Source organism: Lolium perenne, chromosome 3 (assembly GCF_019359855.2).
Source record: "Lolium perenne isolate Kyuss_39 chromosome 3, Kyuss_2.0, whole genome shotgun sequence".
Lineage (NCBI taxonomy): Eukaryota > Viridiplantae > Streptophyta > Magnoliopsida > Poales > Poaceae > Lolium > Lolium perenne.
In genome coordinates this window covers 219192570-219208640 of record NC_067246.2, presented here as the reverse complement: position 1 = coordinate 219208640, position 16071 = coordinate 219192570, and the positions used below count along the sequence as shown (strand labels likewise).

The following is a 16071-nucleotide window of genomic DNA, read 5'->3' as shown; positions in this document are numbered from 1 at the left end:
ATTTAAGAAGGTATATTGAAGTGGGAGTACATAGGAGTATATAAAAGGACTTTATGTCTTATTCACTAAACAAAGGCAATAGTACTCCATTTGTCTATGTATACCACCCCACTTCGTATTTCAGGCAAAACTTTAACCAATAATTCAATCTACAAAATATGAGTTATATGTGACTAATAATAAGTCATTAATTTTCTTTTCAAATGTAAATCCAATTACATAACCTTTCATATAGTTTACATTTTGTTGTAAATTCAATGGTGAAAGTTAGACATATAATATGAAGACTTAGAGAGACGTGAGAAGTATCAAAACTGGGAGAAGTTATGCCTTGCTGTTTATATAGCATAATCGGAGAATGAAACACAATCAGAGATGCACATGATGAGGCTATGTTTGGTGTACCTACGTCTTCAAATGTTGATACTGAAACTTCTGATGATGAGCTTAAAACCAATGAAAGGGCAAGAAAGCTGAAGATGTTGAAGCTCAACCTGGCAGTTTCCTTGTTAGCTAAGTAATCTGAAGTTCTTACATTTATTTTGTTTATTACTGTGTCTGCCAAAAGATACTAACGAGACAGGTTTTGTCAGCCTGGCAATGCATAAAAAGGGCCGGGGAGAGAAAGGTTTCAGATGCTGCGGCAGAATTCAAAGAGTAGTACATGAAGTTGGTCGTTGCTAAAATGTCAAATTTTGTGTATTTCCACATCTCCTGTTTTACTCACACATTGTATGTACCTGTTGTAGTATTAGGTGCCATTGTGTTCATTAATTAGTTATTGAAGTTAAGGGTTTGATCCATTAGGTGTATGATATATGCAGTACATAGTTTGTGCAAGATATGTTGAGCAAACCGATCATTGAAACTATGACTGGTTTTTATATAAAATATGTTGAGCAAAACGATCACTGAAAGTATGACCTTCTTTCTTTACTGAAACTGGCTATTCTGAGTATCCAACTGGGCCTGTGGTGATGATTGAAGTTTTACCAGCACCATAATTGAGCACCACGAGAACTGAATACAAATGTGCCGTTTGAAGCTATTAACAAACTGTTTTGAATGTACGTGTACTGGCCTTTAGTCTTGCTAGTATTGCTTCCCGTGTGACTGATTGTGGAGGGGCCATCAAAAGTCATGGCCTAAAAGTAATTGAACTCTCAAATGATAAAACCACAATTCTGTCACCATCACCAAGGTAGCATTGTGCCTTCTTTTCCTTGGGTTGGGAAATAATACAGATGAACACTACAATTCAGAAAGTTGAGACCATCTATATCCACCCCGTGCAAAATTCTCTAAGGACTAAGGATAGCGGCAATAACCCTTTGCAAAATGTGTATAAACCAAGCACATCATGCGGTTCTTTTCATTGCATCCTTTGCACATGAGCTGTAAAGTGAAAGCAGATTTCCCCTCTATGGTGACTTCAACAGCTTCCGACCACGCAAACCATTCCAGAAGTCCCGAGCTGTAGTTACCTTCTTTCCAGGTAGCTGAAGCTCCAACACCTAATATGCAACATGACAAGAGAAGAATTGGAGAAGGCCATGAGGAAAACAAACAGAATGTCATTGCTACGCTAAACGTAGCTCACACCTCAAGCCAAGTTGATCCATTGCAGGGAATCAGCAGCGAGTTCCCTGAGAATAGTACTTCGTTTTCATCTCCAGTTTTGTCACAGGATGCGGATACCTTCGTATTGATAACCTTAATGTCTAGAACATCGGGTTCGCCATTTTGGTTCATGAGTTGCAGTTTTGCGCGGGTTCCTGGCCATCCTGCAAATGCTCGCACCTACCAGAGTTGGTTGGCAATAGCTTGCATGCATGAGTACATTTAAGAATTAAAAACTCACCTTATTATGGAGAACTTTAGCATCTTGGTCAAATGTCAGCCATGATTCATCAGAATTCATCTGGAAAACGGTAGTTATCGTGATAAATTAGTTGGTCTACATATGTGTCTACATCTAAGGGAATCACTTAGTGTATCATCCGGAGAGTTTGAAGGTTTCAGTAACTGCGTTCTTGGAACAAATTAAACAGAATAACAGCCATATTTGTACAAATGAAACGCAAAGGCTTTTGCGTTTTCTTGAAGAAAAAAATTGCACAACCATACAGATACCAATATACGAAGAAAATATGCTCTAATAGTAACTTCAGTACAAATCCTACAACGTTAGAGATGAACTTTACAAACATAGGGTGGAGTTCCACAAGTTATACAGGGACAAATGAACAGGTAAATGTAACAAATCGGTTCCTTGTGAATGTTTACAGCTGCACACTTCAAAGCAAACACAGTGAACCTGAGTAGCAATTAAGCAAGACACAAAATATAAAGTATAAAATAAACTGTATCAGGACATTCCACAAAAGCTCTTGCAACTTGTCTTATTTTTCATTTGGATCAATGTTGATTGACTCTATAGCATCAGGTTTGATTTCAGGCATTTATTTCCTAGTGAATGTTGACAGTGACTACTGCTGAGGAGTTATATACCCATCTACACCCTTTGTTTCGAATTATAAGATGTTTTGGATATTCCAATGTGGACTACATATGGACTGACATGAGTGAACAGACACACTGAAATGTGTCTAGATACATACGATTAAGAAAATGCTAGAACATCTTATAATTCGGAACGGAGGGAGTACATATCAAATTACTTAATTAAGTTGCATCACTCAATAAGACGAATTTTATTTTAGCAGGTCATGTCCATTACTACCTTGGGCGCCAGTGTAACTTTGGAGTCATCCTGTGGCTTTGCCTTTTGCTTAGCTGAACCATCGAGAACAGATGGTAGTTCATCCAGCAGTAGCTTGGACCCTATTTAATACAAGAAAAAATTACCAAGTCTGAGTATCTCAAAACTACACTAACTGTTTTTAGAACTATTCAGCATGTTTCTCAATGAATTTGTAAAAGAAAACTAATCATAAATCTATCTAGGAGTAGAACGATGTCGTGCGATGAGGTGTACCACTAAGAGGACAAACTCCATGTAGTGCTCATGTCAAAATAATGACCAGAAAACCAAAACTGATCATGGGTGCATATGCACCCTATATGTATAACACATATTTCAAAAATTAAAAAATTAGGAACAAAAATTTAGCATGTAGAGGGACACGTTCTATGAGTACACGTAAAGTTTCACGTAAAACCGACAAATTTTGTACCCTATGTAAAAAAGACAAATAATGTCTCGAGAAATAGACTATTTTAACACCAAAAATTTGTCTTTTTAGTACAAGACACAAAACATATCGGTTTTTTCTGAAACAACTTTGTGAATATGTAACATGTCAAGATATACACGAGGCATTTTTGTTTGTATTTTTTTGACATTTAAAAATATATTTAATATGCATTTCAAATAAAGGGTGCATATGCACCCAGGTGTAGAAACACCTTGTCCGAAATATACCTATACTTTACTGATGGAGTATTATTGTTTGCAGTTTGTACCTATATTGAATAATATAGCAAGCAGCTCTGGTGCCTGCAGACAAATTGATAAAAGATATCAGGAAGGATTATGTAAATCTGATAATCAAACCCCACAGCATCATATCTGATATTTCAGTTTTCTTCAACTTCTAACCTGAACTAACCAAAATCTTGCACAGAAGGATCATCCAGCAAATTATCAACCCAAAAACATACCACGCTAGTTCAGTTATGTTAACACCCGTTAATAGTTTCCAATGTTGATCAGTCATCACGAAAAAAGACAGACACCCACTAAAAGCATGATGATAGTCCATTAGAACGATTTTATTGAACAAGCATCTATTTTCATCACTAAGAAACAAAATCTTGAAATGAACAAGAAAATGTTATTTACTAGGTTTAGCATTTACATAAATGTTTTCAGAAAACGTATGGCTGTGTCAAAGACTTGTCTAACTGCTATTGCATCGCTTTGAACAGTTAAGATGATCAATCAAACTGGCAAGAGAACAAATATGGTCTACCTTGATGAAGTCGTCAACAGAAAACCTTTTGCAAGCAATCACTGGACCTGCATCCAAGGCACGGACAGTATATGCAAGGGAAACACCTGTTTCTGCAACACCATCCTACAGACATAGTCAACAGCATGGTGTAAATAATGTATGTCGAAGTTTGACTGGCCCAGAATTGTAGCAGGCACATAATACAGACCTGCAATGCCCTCTGCACAGGAGCTGCGCCACGATATAGAGGCAACAAACTTGGATGTATATTAACTGTACCTGATATACAAGGAGACATGACAAATGATCAGGGTTCAAAGTTCCAACAACATATTTTATTGCAGAAATAATTGTGCACCAGTTGTTTCTTCGCAAAATATGGTTAGTCTAGGTTCTCCCAAGCTTGAGTGTGTACTGACTGGAAGTTTGGTTTGTGGGAAACCAAAGCAGAATCAGATTTAGCATGAATCATCCAACCACGCCTAAGTTTAAATTATTTGTAGACATATTGCCTAATCTTGGTGAAATCCACTAATCAAGTGAACTATCTGCTTACCTTTAGTTCTCCTAGTCCTATGAATGATCATGCTAGCATGCAATAGGCTGATCTGAGGAGTGGATATTTGAGGAATGGGCGGATTCAATAGATATTACAACCATTACAAAATCAATTGTTAATGTGTAGTACCAATAGCATACAAAATAGACACAAAAAGACCTGCTTTGGTTTTGAGGCACTGAAGTCGAGCAAACCTGTATAGTATATAGTAAACCAAGTAGTAAATTATGAGCACAAAAGTCTTAATGGCTATAGAAGAAGTGTAGCTTACTTTCTCGCAAAAAAAAAAAGAGCATAGCTTATTCACTGTGTTGGATTGTAAGTAGTAGACAGTAGTTGCTAGTCAATATTGATGGATTCCTAGTGCACTATTACTCCTGTTTGAAAATGAGGTAATTATGGTTCAACATGCAGTACAACAGCTGAAAAGTACTAAAATAAAGGCAATGCTGTCAATTGCACACGGATTTTAGGACTTGCCACATGGTGGGATATCAAGAAACCTCTGTGGCAAAATGTTTCCGTAAGCAGCAGTGATGCAAAGTTCTGGTCTCACTTCCTTCAAGTCAGACAAGAAGGACTCCTGCATTGCAACATAAATCACTATGAGCTGCACTTGCTTGTACATTTAACGCCATTGTAGCCTCGATGAGACTAGGACAAGGGTTCTGAAGAAATCACCTCCCCAGCGCGCTCGGGGGTGAAGATAAGGTCGCCGGGGAACCCTCGGTCGAGCGCCAGCTGCGCGACGGCCGACGGCAGCAGCTTCCTACCCCTGTTTTTGGCGGCCGGCGGCTGCGTCACGACGGCGGCGACCTGGAACGTGGAGTCGGGGGAGCTGGACGCGGCCAGCAGCGTGTCCAGCACCGAGGCAGCCACCTGAAGCGCGATCCGAATCCTTGAATGAGACAGTGGACTGGACGCTGGGAGCTTGGGGGAGGTAGTACCTGGGGGGATCCCAAGAAGACGATGTTCTTCTTCTTGTGGCCGGCGGCGGCGGTGTTGGAGGAGGATTTGGCGGCGCAGCAGAAGAAGCGGCGCAGCAGCGGCGGGGAGCAACGCGCCATGATTCCCTCTTGGATTGGAAATTTGGGATGAGAAGGACGATTTTGGATGAAAGGAGTATGAAACAGTGACAAGATTGGATGGTCAAGATTGAAAGTCACTTTTATTTTCGAAAGGGGCATCTAAATCAAAATCAAAATCGCCCAAAGTCTTTTTGTGTACTCGACACTAGTTGATGCAGTACTAGGAGCATCTCCAGCCACGTCCCAAAAACTCCACGCGACGTGTTTTATTTGTATCGCGTTTGGGGACGTCCCTCTCCAGCCGCATCCTCAAACACCGTCCCAAATATTTTTTAACATTAAAATACTTTTTTTGCATTTTTATTTTAATAGAGAGAAGGAACATTTCACAAATTAATACATAATTGAGAACATGGTTTACACAAACTAAGATATAGTTTACAACATGGTTTCCACAAACTAATACATAGTTAAAATATTAGAAAATAAGGAAACCTAAGTAGTGTTGTCATTCTAGATTTCGTATGTTCGCTGTCAAGAAAGAACACTCCCAAGCACTCTCAGTCACCCAAACTGGAAAATCCAGCTGATGATTATAGCCCGGTTGGTCCTTTCGAGGAAGAACATCCAGAAACCTCCGTGTTTATTTTCGATGCGAAGAAAGAATACTCGACGTGTTCAATCGTCCTCCTCATCGTCGTCGCTGTGGTAGTGCCGGCGGTAGCGCGTGTCATCGAACACCTTGACGCTCATATCCGCATCGCCTAGGTAGGAGAATGTGAGCATGCAGCAGGCTTTGAGATCATGGTAGCGCGTGAACTTCTCCCAGTCGATGTGGAGGTACATCTTGCCACGTCTGTCGAAGAGCACGTCCACCGGCCACCGGCAGCAGTCGCAGCCAGCCTCCCGCAGATGCAGCGCGGCCGGCTCATTGCCGGCGACGAACTCGGCGAACTTGTCCGGCAGCCTCTAGATGTCGAGTGGGTCGCCCTTGAGGATGACGACGAAATCGAACAGCACTTGGTGCTCTTCCTGCAGGTCCGACGATGAAGACGCCGACGTCGCAGGCAACGACGACCATGCAGCTCTGCAGCGGCCACGACCACGACCACGGCCGCGACCTCGGCCTCGGCCTCTGCCTCTACCAGCCATGGCGTCAACTCTTCAAATGGTGGTGGCTAGGGTTGGGGAGAGAGGCGCTAGGATTTGTGTATGAGGGGCGATGGGAGAACACCCCTTTTTATAGGCTGGAGGGAGGCGGGGTAGCGGTGGCGCTCATTAACGCCGGCACGGAGAGCTAGGCGCGACGAGACGTTCGTTGCACCTCTGCGGAAACTGCATCGTCGCTGCGCGCCAATAACTTCCGTCACGATGTAGGCGACGGTTAGGTTAAACTTGAATGTGCCGCTGACGCATCGGCCCGCGTCTCCTCGCCTTGCATTTTGTTGTGTACGGTGTGCCCGGACCGTCCCATGTGAACCGGGGACGGGCTCGAGACGTCGGACACTGTATTGGACCGTACCGGACGGAAGGAGGCTTTAAGGCACGCGGCTGAAAACGAAATTTTGTCCGACACGTCCTAAATACCCTTGGGATGGGATGCTTTAGAAGATGCGGCTGAAAATGCTCTGATAAAATCCGCAGCTTAGAACTAATAGAACCTTAAATAAACTGTATCCAAATATATATTTTATTGATCGTACACGACGTCACGATTTTTTCACATGTTTTTCTAATAGTACAAAAGTTGAGTTAAAAATGCATCAAGTTAGTCTCGGGGCTCTTCTGCGTCGAGGGCCCCCGTCGCCTCCTAACCCTAGCCGCCCCCAACCCCAACCCTCCTCCTCCCGCCGCCGCCGGCAGCGCCGCCGGGGCAAAGACCTTGGGGCGTGGTGGCGGAGGGGGCTTTCCCTCTTGACGCGGATGGGACGGCGGCTGGGCCATCCCCTCGACGGCGGCGGCGGTAGACCTCCTCCATCCCGTGTGATGGCGGGGCGGTGGAGGTCGGAGGAAGAAGGGGCGGCGGTGACCAGAGTGCTGCGGCCTCCCCTGCCTCCCGTCGGTGGCACACCAGTGGTGGCTGGTGGTGGGATGGTTTGCACCATCCCCTCCGCTTCTCGCCGGTGCGGGGTGGTGACCTTGGGTTTCTCCCGCGGTTCGAGGACGCCCGGGGCAGCAACCTCGGGTTCGATGGAGGAGGCGGCCTTCTTCTTCGTCGGAGGTGGTCGGCCAGGCTGGTAGTCCTGTGTGGGGGATCATGGGATCTCACACAGGTTTCCGGCGATGGTGATCTAGTCCGGGGTGTCATGGCGGCCGGTGAAAACTGAGCCTCGACCTCGGTCTTGGCGGATGATGGCGGCGTCGGTCGACGTCGTTACCTTGTCGAAGGCGTCATCTTTGCCCGTCTTGGCTCTACACTCGGCGAGTTGGGGATGCGCGGTTGCCGGTGAAAACCGTGTTCCGACCTCGGTTGGCGGACGATGGCGACGTATCGCGCCGCAACCTTCTTGAAGGCATCGTCGACGTAGTCTGCGGTTTCTCACTCGTGCTGCTCCGGGGGAACCCCTAGGTCCGGGTCTCCCGGATCGGACGATGGCGGCGCATCCTGCGTCGTTCTACCTCTTGGGCATCGTTTTTGGAGCAGCTGCTGGATGTTGGCGGACTTCGGTGGAGTGGTGTTCATCTACCACATTGTTGGCGCTGAGTCTCAGTGGCATGGTGCTGCAGGGTATCGACGACAGATGCGGGATGATGTATACGTGCAGGAGGGTGGAGCCGTCTGGCGTCATGGTGGCATCGACGGCAGGTCTTGCAAGGTTAATGCGATGATCTCTCTTGAAGATGGAATCGAGGAAGACGGCGGTAGCAACTTCTGTGGCGTGTGCGTTGGCGTGCGCGGATAGTCTGCTTGACTGGATGTGCTTCTCACCTGCTATTGGGCGGTTTGGGAAGGCATTTGGTTTTTGGATGATATCAGTTGGTGTATTGTCACCCCCTTCATCCCAATGTAGGTCTAGTGAGGTGGCTTCGAGGTTGATTTTTTGTATTGCTTCTTGTAAGGTTTGCGAATAATCTAATAAAAAGCCGTGTGCATCCTTTGGATGCAGAAGCTGAGGCGATTCTTTCCCCTTTTCGAAAAAAAATCAGTTTTCCATTGTTGACTGGTTATTTCTGCATCCTTTAGAGGCATCTCTAACCGAGCCCATAAATCCTACCAGAACTGAATTTTTCCGGCGGATTTACGGGTTCAAGCCGAAAGTGGCGCAGAACAGCATCCGAATCGGTGGGCCGGCCCGGTATCGGAAGTTCGGAGGCCCGAGAAACTGGACCGTCGACCCGTATATATACAGGCAGCGGAGGGGAGTAGGGTTCCAAAACCCTATTCCCTCCGCCGCCCTCGCCCCCTCCGCCGCGCGCACGGTTGGACTTCCGGCGAGCAATCGCGGTGCCACCGCCGCCGCTTCTCCTCTCTCTCCACCACCACCGTGACCGCATGGCGAACAGCGGAGGCAGGGGCGGGCGGATTGGTGGGAGCAACTCTCTGCCGCGCCCTCACACCCCCCCCCCCCCCGTCTTCCAGTCGGAGGCCGAGCGGCGCAAATGGAACCGCAGCGAAGGCGCTCGGAAGCGGAGCGCGCGGCGCTGGACCAACTGGGGTCTGACGCCGCCGGGAAAGCTCGCGTGCTATGCAAATAGCGGCGAGGGGTCGTCCTCGGCCGCGTCCGGCCGTGCGCTATGGCGGCCCGCCTCGGACAGCAGCGACGATGAGGAGGAGGAGGGGGGAGGAGGAGGAGGTGCCGGAGGAGGAGGTACCGGTGTGCACCCTCCAGCTGCAGTCCGGGGACTTCGTCCTCAACGACAACGAGGAGGCGACGGCGGTGCAGCAGGTGGCCGTCATCTCCGCCGCCGAGGCGCGCGCGCTCTTCCGCCGCGAGGAAGCGGAAGCCGTTTGTGCCGTGCGCGAGTACGAGGCCGCGCAGAAGGAGGCGGCCGTCCGCCGCGTGAAGCAGGAGGTTGTCGACCTCGACTCCGAGTAGGCCGCCGACGGCGTAGTCTGCCGCGGAGCGCATAGTAGCTCGCCGTCGGCGAAATTAGTTTAGTTTTGGAGGTGGTCGCCGACAACCACCTCAAATGCAATGTATCTATCAATCGCATCTAACAAATTATGCCTAAATATGTTTGAATTTCAGTTCTACTGCTTGTTTGCGATGATCACTTTACCGGCAAATTTTGAAATCGACGTTTTTCGGTTCCAAATACAGGTGTTGTTCTGTGCCACGCTAAAATACGCTCGCTTTTTGTTTTTCGGGAGACTGAACTCACTTTTTTCGATTTAGAAGAATAAGGGCTCTGCTAGAGATGCTCTTACATGGTTATAGCGTATGAAAGCTCAATGTATATAAGGGCTTCAACTCCATAAGGCATCTTCACCGGTGCGTTCTAAATAGCCGCCGGTAGGGGTACCGGGCACCTGATCCCCAATTTGAGGAGCGGTTGCACACTGATGATCCCAATAAGAAATCCTAAATATTTTAAATTTATTAAGATAGTAATATTACATAGACTTCATTGTGAGATATAAATATTGCATAGGCTTAATTATACATTTTTCGATAAAGGAAATATATTAATATCAGAAGATACCAATTACACCTAGCCTCTGCAACAACGCAATACCCTAATGGCAGTACGGATGCACACAGCCAAAAATGAAAAAGAGAAAACTAAGAAATAAAGCCCCGCTATAGTATTCCAGCACCCAGCAACAGCAATACTACCACCACCAAGATAATACTTGAATTTCAAACTCTCCAAAAGCGACGCCTCCAAGAAGGGAACAGTGCACCAGCGCCGTCATCGCCCAATCAAAGATCTTAGATTTTCACCCTGAAGATAGTCCGCACTCTCAAAACAATGCCTTCAACAAGATCATTGCCAGGCACAACCAATTAAGGGCCAGGCCTTGGATTTTTACCCTGAAAGGTAGGACTCTGACTTCACCTATGTTACCACCCCCACTTTCATACCACTGTTGTGAAGCCCGGAACACCAAGCAAATCCCTCAACAGCGTTGAGAATTGAACCTCCCTTAGCTAGTCATCCAATCCGGCCTTTATGATATTCTCTTCTTCTAACTTCACCATGGATCAATGTCACTTGATGACAACATAGAACAGAGCTTCGGGCCGCTCCCTCCAGAACCAAACAATCAGAATAAAAGCGTGGGTGCGCACGACCGAATACCACCCGATTCAGGAAACTCCAGGCATAAGGTGCACTGTTACATTCGCTGACGGAGCCTTCTAGAACTGATCATTTTGGCCAGATCAAGACAGACATGCCTCAGGAGGTCTTCATCTTCACACAAAGAAATATATTACATGTAGGATAACGTTGCATAGAAAACAAAAAATTTCCTACCGCGAGAACGCAATCCAAGCCAAGATGCAATCTAGTAGATGGGAGCAACGAGGGGATGATCAAGACTAACCCTTGAAGAGATTCCAAAGCCTATAAGAGTAGGCTCTTATTGCTGCGGTAGACGATCACTTGCCGCTTGCAAAAGCGCGTAGAAGATCTTGATCATGGTGCCACAATCGGGCAGCACCTCCGTACTCGGTCACACGTTCGGTGTTGATGAAGACGACGTCCTTCTCCCCATTCCAGCGGGCAGCGGAAGTAGTACCTCCTCCTTGAATCCGGCAGCACGACGGCGTGGTGGCGGTGGTGGTGGAGATCTCCGGCGGAGCTTCGCTAAGCATATGCAGGAGAGGTGGAGGAGGAGAAGAAGCTAGGGTTTGGGGAGAGAGGGGGGTTGGGCGCCGGCCCTCTAAGGGGTGCGGCCAAGGCTGAGCCAAAGAGTGGCTGCCCCCCTCCCTCTCCTCCTCATTATATAGGTGGAAGCCCCAAGAGTTCTAGTCCAAGTCTTCGAATAAGACCCCAACACTAAAACCTCCCATATGTGGGAAACCTACTCAAGGAGGGAGTCCTACCCAAGGTGGGACTCCCACCTTTCCTTGATGTGGGTTGGCCGGCCACCCTAGAGGAGTCCACCTTGGACTCCTCCCCTTTAGGGTTGGCTGGTCATGCAAGGTGGAGTCCCTCCGGGACTCTACTTTCCATGGTGATTTCTTCCGGACTTTTCTAGAACCTTCTAGAACCTGCCATAAATGCACCGGATCATTTCCAAACTTGGAATATGACTTCCTATATATGAATCTTAATCTCCGGACCATTTCGGAACTCCTCGTGATGTCCGGGATCTCATCCGGGACTCCAAACAAATATTCGAACTCCATTCCATATTCAAGTTCTACCATTTCAACATCCAACTTTAAGTGTGTCACCCTACGGTTCGTGAACTATGCGGACATGGTTGAGTACTCACTCCGACCAATAACCAATAGCGGGATCTGGAGATCCATAATGGCTCCCACATATTCAACGATGACTTTAGTGATCGAATGAACCATTCACATACAATACCAATTCCCTTTGTCACGCGATATTTTACTTGTCCAAGGTTTGATCTTCGGTATCACTCTATACCTTGTTCAACCTCGTCTCCTGACAAGTACTCTTTACTCGTACCGTGGTATGTGGTCTCTTATGAACTCATTCATATGCTTGCAAGACATTAGATGACATTCCACCGAGAGGGCCCAGAGTATATCTATCCGTCATCGGGATGGACAAATCCCACTGTTGATCCATATGCCTCAACTCATACTTTTCGGATACTTAATCCCACCTTTATAGCCACCCATTTACGCAGTGGTGTTTGGTGTAATCAAAATACCTTTCCGGTATAAGTGATTTACATGATCTCATGGTCATAAGGACTAGGTAATTATGTATCAAAAGCTTATAGCAAATAACTTAATGACGAGATCTTATGCTAGGCTTAATTGGGTGTGTCCATTACATCATTCATATAATGATATAACCTTGTTATTAATAACATCCAATGTTCATGATTATGAAACTAATCATCCATTAATCAACAAGCTAGCTTAAGAGGCATACTAGGGACTCTTTGTTGTCTACATATCACACATGTACTAATGTTTCGGTTAATACAATTATAGCATGATATATAAACATTTATCATAAACATAAAGATATATAATAACCACTTTTATTATTGCCTCTTGGGCATATCTCCTTCAGTCTCCCACTTGCACTAGAGTCAATAATCTAGTTTACATTTGTAAAGATATAACACCTTGGCCTTCTGGTGTTTTATCATGTTTTGCTCACGGGAGAGGTTTTAGTCAACGGATCTGACATGCTCAGAAACGTATGTATTTTGTAATTCATTTGCGTCTCAATCGCATCACTCATTTCCAAATGAGTCGGCATTAAATATGTTTGGTCTTCTGGTGGAACCTTAATTCCGAGGTCTGAAATATGTCACTAATATTGTCACACACAATATAGCTTCAAAGTTCTGACTCTGTCGGAACTACACCAAGTTCTCAAAGAACCTCTTGACTTTAACATCCTTTGTCATTGTCAAAACAATAACATATTCTGCCTTCTTTTGTAGAATCCATCATAATATTTAGAACTCTTCTAAATCTAGCATAGACAACTTCTAGCTCATCGTGCTACCTTTTAAACAACACTTAGTCTAATTTGAGATTGAAATTTTATTTTCATATGTGACAAAACAAATATCGGTGCAACATCTTACAGCGATTTGTTTGTCATTTCCCATACAAAACTATATATATATCCTTGGTTTCTTCTAAAGTACTCAAGGATACTCTTACTGTCGTCCAATGATCATCATATGAATCATTCTGGTATATGCTCATAACACTTTATAGCACATGACATCTGATTGTGTACATATTATTCGTGATCTATAATCACTCATGTGTTTTTACTCATTGAGTGTCAGATACACTCAAGTCTTGTTAAAACTTAACATGACAAGAATATTTTCTATATTGAACTATTTCAATATCTATTCTATGTACTTTGACTTAAACATATTATGTGTTTTAATCTATCTTTATAGATCTTGACACAAAATTTGTTTCTGTCTATATCCTTTCATTGAAGTTAATTTCTCAATGAAACCTTTTAATCAAGTATATAATTACATCATTTATAACCAACTATATGTCATCTACATAAGTATTATAAATATGTCTCAGCGCTCCCACTTAATTTCTTGCAAATGCAAGTCTCTTCATCGTCTCTGATGAAATCAAAAACTCTTTGACTATTTCATCTGGTGAAGATTCCAACTCCGTGATACTCGCGTCATCCAATTGAAGTTCGTATACCTATCTAGTATTTTACGGACTAGCAAATCAATTGGTTGTATCTTGTATACACCTTTAATACACACTTCTGTTAAGTAGTGTATTTTGCCATCCTACTAGCATATCTCATAAAAGAAATATGTAGTGATTACTAGAATAATCCACATAGACTATAAGCATTGCTACGGAAGATATAATCTTATCGTAGTCAACTCTTTGAACTTTGTTGTAAACAACTTTTCAACAAGTCGAGCTTCTTCAAGGATATTTCATCCAAGTCCATCAATTTCATAGATCCATTTACTTTCAAAAAGTATTCATCTATCTTGGATTTCATGGCGTATAGCCATTTTAACGGAGTTAGGGCCCATCATAACTTCTTTGTTTGTAGTTGGTTTATCATTGTTCAAAAAACAATCCTTTGTCCACAAATCATTTATTTGATCACAAAGTAAACCATACCTACAAGGTTCAATATGTACTTTGATCTCCATGGCTAAAACACTTTGTACTCATGGGAGCCATGATCGTGGTGGCCGCTTCCGAAACCAATTCCGATGCTGCGCTACTCTGATCATTATGCTCAGGTTCATGAACCTTATCAAATTATATTGTCCTCCCACTCTTTATATTTCACTAGAAACAATTTCTCGAAATAAGAAACATTGACAAACACTTTTGTCTTTGTCTCGTGGGAAGAATTCTTAATTAAATCTCTGGGATAACCATCAAAGACATTCATCCGATTTTGGTTGTAAACTCTTAGACCAAAATTTAAAGAAAAGACTATTAGGGTTTATACCCATGCCATAACTTGTATGGTGTCATTTCATCGGATCATGATGATGCTCTTATTGCTTTTGTAAAAGCGGTAGTCACTAAAGCATAATCCACAAAAATATAATGGCATCAATATTTTATCTCATCATTGATCCAACAAGGTTTGGATACATATCTCGGATACTATATCATCATTATGATACTCCAAGAAATGTGAGTTGTAGAACAATTTCATAACTCTCTTAGATGTTCGCTAAAACTCGTAATTCAAATATTTCCACCATGATCCAATCATAGATATTTGACTTTTCTATTACGATGATTTCCACTTCATGTTGAAATTTATTTGAACCCATTCAAATGTTTCAAACTTCTTCCTTATCGAATATATCCACATATATATACTCAATTCATTGTTGAAAGTTTTCATGAAGTAGAAGAATCTCTCGCACACAACTATGTCCAGTGAACCACATACATCATCATGTATGTTTTCACTAAGTTAGTTGCCCGTTCAACTCTTGGCCTATAAACGGTATTTTAGTCATTCTCTTTAGAAAAGATTTGCAAGCGCCAAATGATTCAAAAAATCAAATGACTCCAAAAATCCATTTGCATGGAGTTCCTTCATGCGTTCCTTTCTAACATGACCTAAATGGCGGTTACACAAATAAGTGGAATTCAAATCATTTGCCTTATGGCATTTTAGCGTCGGTGTTATGTATGTGTGTTTCACCATTAAGATTTATAATAACTTATCCATTGTACATGGAGTAATGTCATAATTTAAACAACTCATTGTTTTCATTTGACCAGAGCAAAATAACAATTATTAAGTTCTTTATTATAAATTCTAAGGGCTAGATAGAATGCTAACGACGAACATAATAACACTTTATTTTGTTCCAGACGTGCATTCCTATCATATTCCTTGTCAGTCACTTAGGCCATTGTATTCTTGTATTGCGTTGTTTTTGTATGACACTTCATACCAACCAATATAGTACTAATACCCAAGAATTTCATAGTGTGACCTAACTAGGAATACAACCATAACTTGTATATCATTTATATACATCTGAGCTAGACTTTCTAGTCTTTTCTTTCTTTCTGCCAAAATATCTTTTGCAGTTTCTCTTTTAGCTTTCCTCATTATTCAGAAAAACACTTCAACATCATTAACTTCTAGGTCTGTTGATCAAATACCAATAACCTTGAGGTTCTTACTTTGAAGTTGATCATCATATGACAAGTGTTCCAGATTTCACTATTAGTAACATTGTAATATGATGAACAATTTCACTCATAATTTTATCCATCATATCATGACGACTTTCTGAGACCATGTATGTACATGCTAGGCTCGTAAAGTTTTAACCTTGGTATTTGTATGTGCAAATCTAGCTTGCACCCGTTGTATGCACACGTAGAATCTATCACACCCGATCATC

The 16071-nt window shown here is 43.5% G+C and overlaps 1 protein-coding gene across 1 annotated transcript; it reads right to left on the bottom strand.

Annotated features, from left to right (window-relative positions):
- Positions 1-1114: 1114 nt before the first annotated feature.
- On the bottom strand, positions 1115-5672 carry LOC127343396 (uncharacterized). Its single transcript, XM_051369524.1, has 10 exons — positions 5484-5672; positions 5218-5415; positions 5017-5119; positions 4186-4256; positions 3996-4100; positions 3487-3520; positions 2744-2844; positions 1862-1921; positions 1603-1800; positions 1115-1514 (listed from the first exon to the last, which is right to left on the bottom strand). The coding sequence occupies exons 1-10, from the start codon at positions 5601-5603 to the stop codon at positions 1422-1424; spliced, it is 1083 nt and encodes a 360-aa protein (XP_051225484.1). The 5' UTR covers positions 5604-5672; the 3' UTR covers positions 1115-1421.
- Between the last annotated feature and the right edge of the window lie 10399 nt (positions 5673-16071).

Coding starts and splice junctions, on each gene's coding strand:
- LOC127343396 (XM_051369524.1), bottom strand. CDS start 5,603: ATGGCGCGTTGCTCCCCGCCGCTGCTGCGCCGCTTCTTCTGCTGCGCC. Junction 4,101..4,185: donor CTGTGCAGAGGGCATTGCAG/GTCTGTATTATG, acceptor CTATGTCTGTAG/GATGGTGTTGCAGAAACAGG. Junction 1,801..1,861: donor CTAAAGTTCTCCATAATAAG/GTGAGTTTTTAA, acceptor CAACTCTGGTAG/GTGCGAGCATTTGCAGGATG.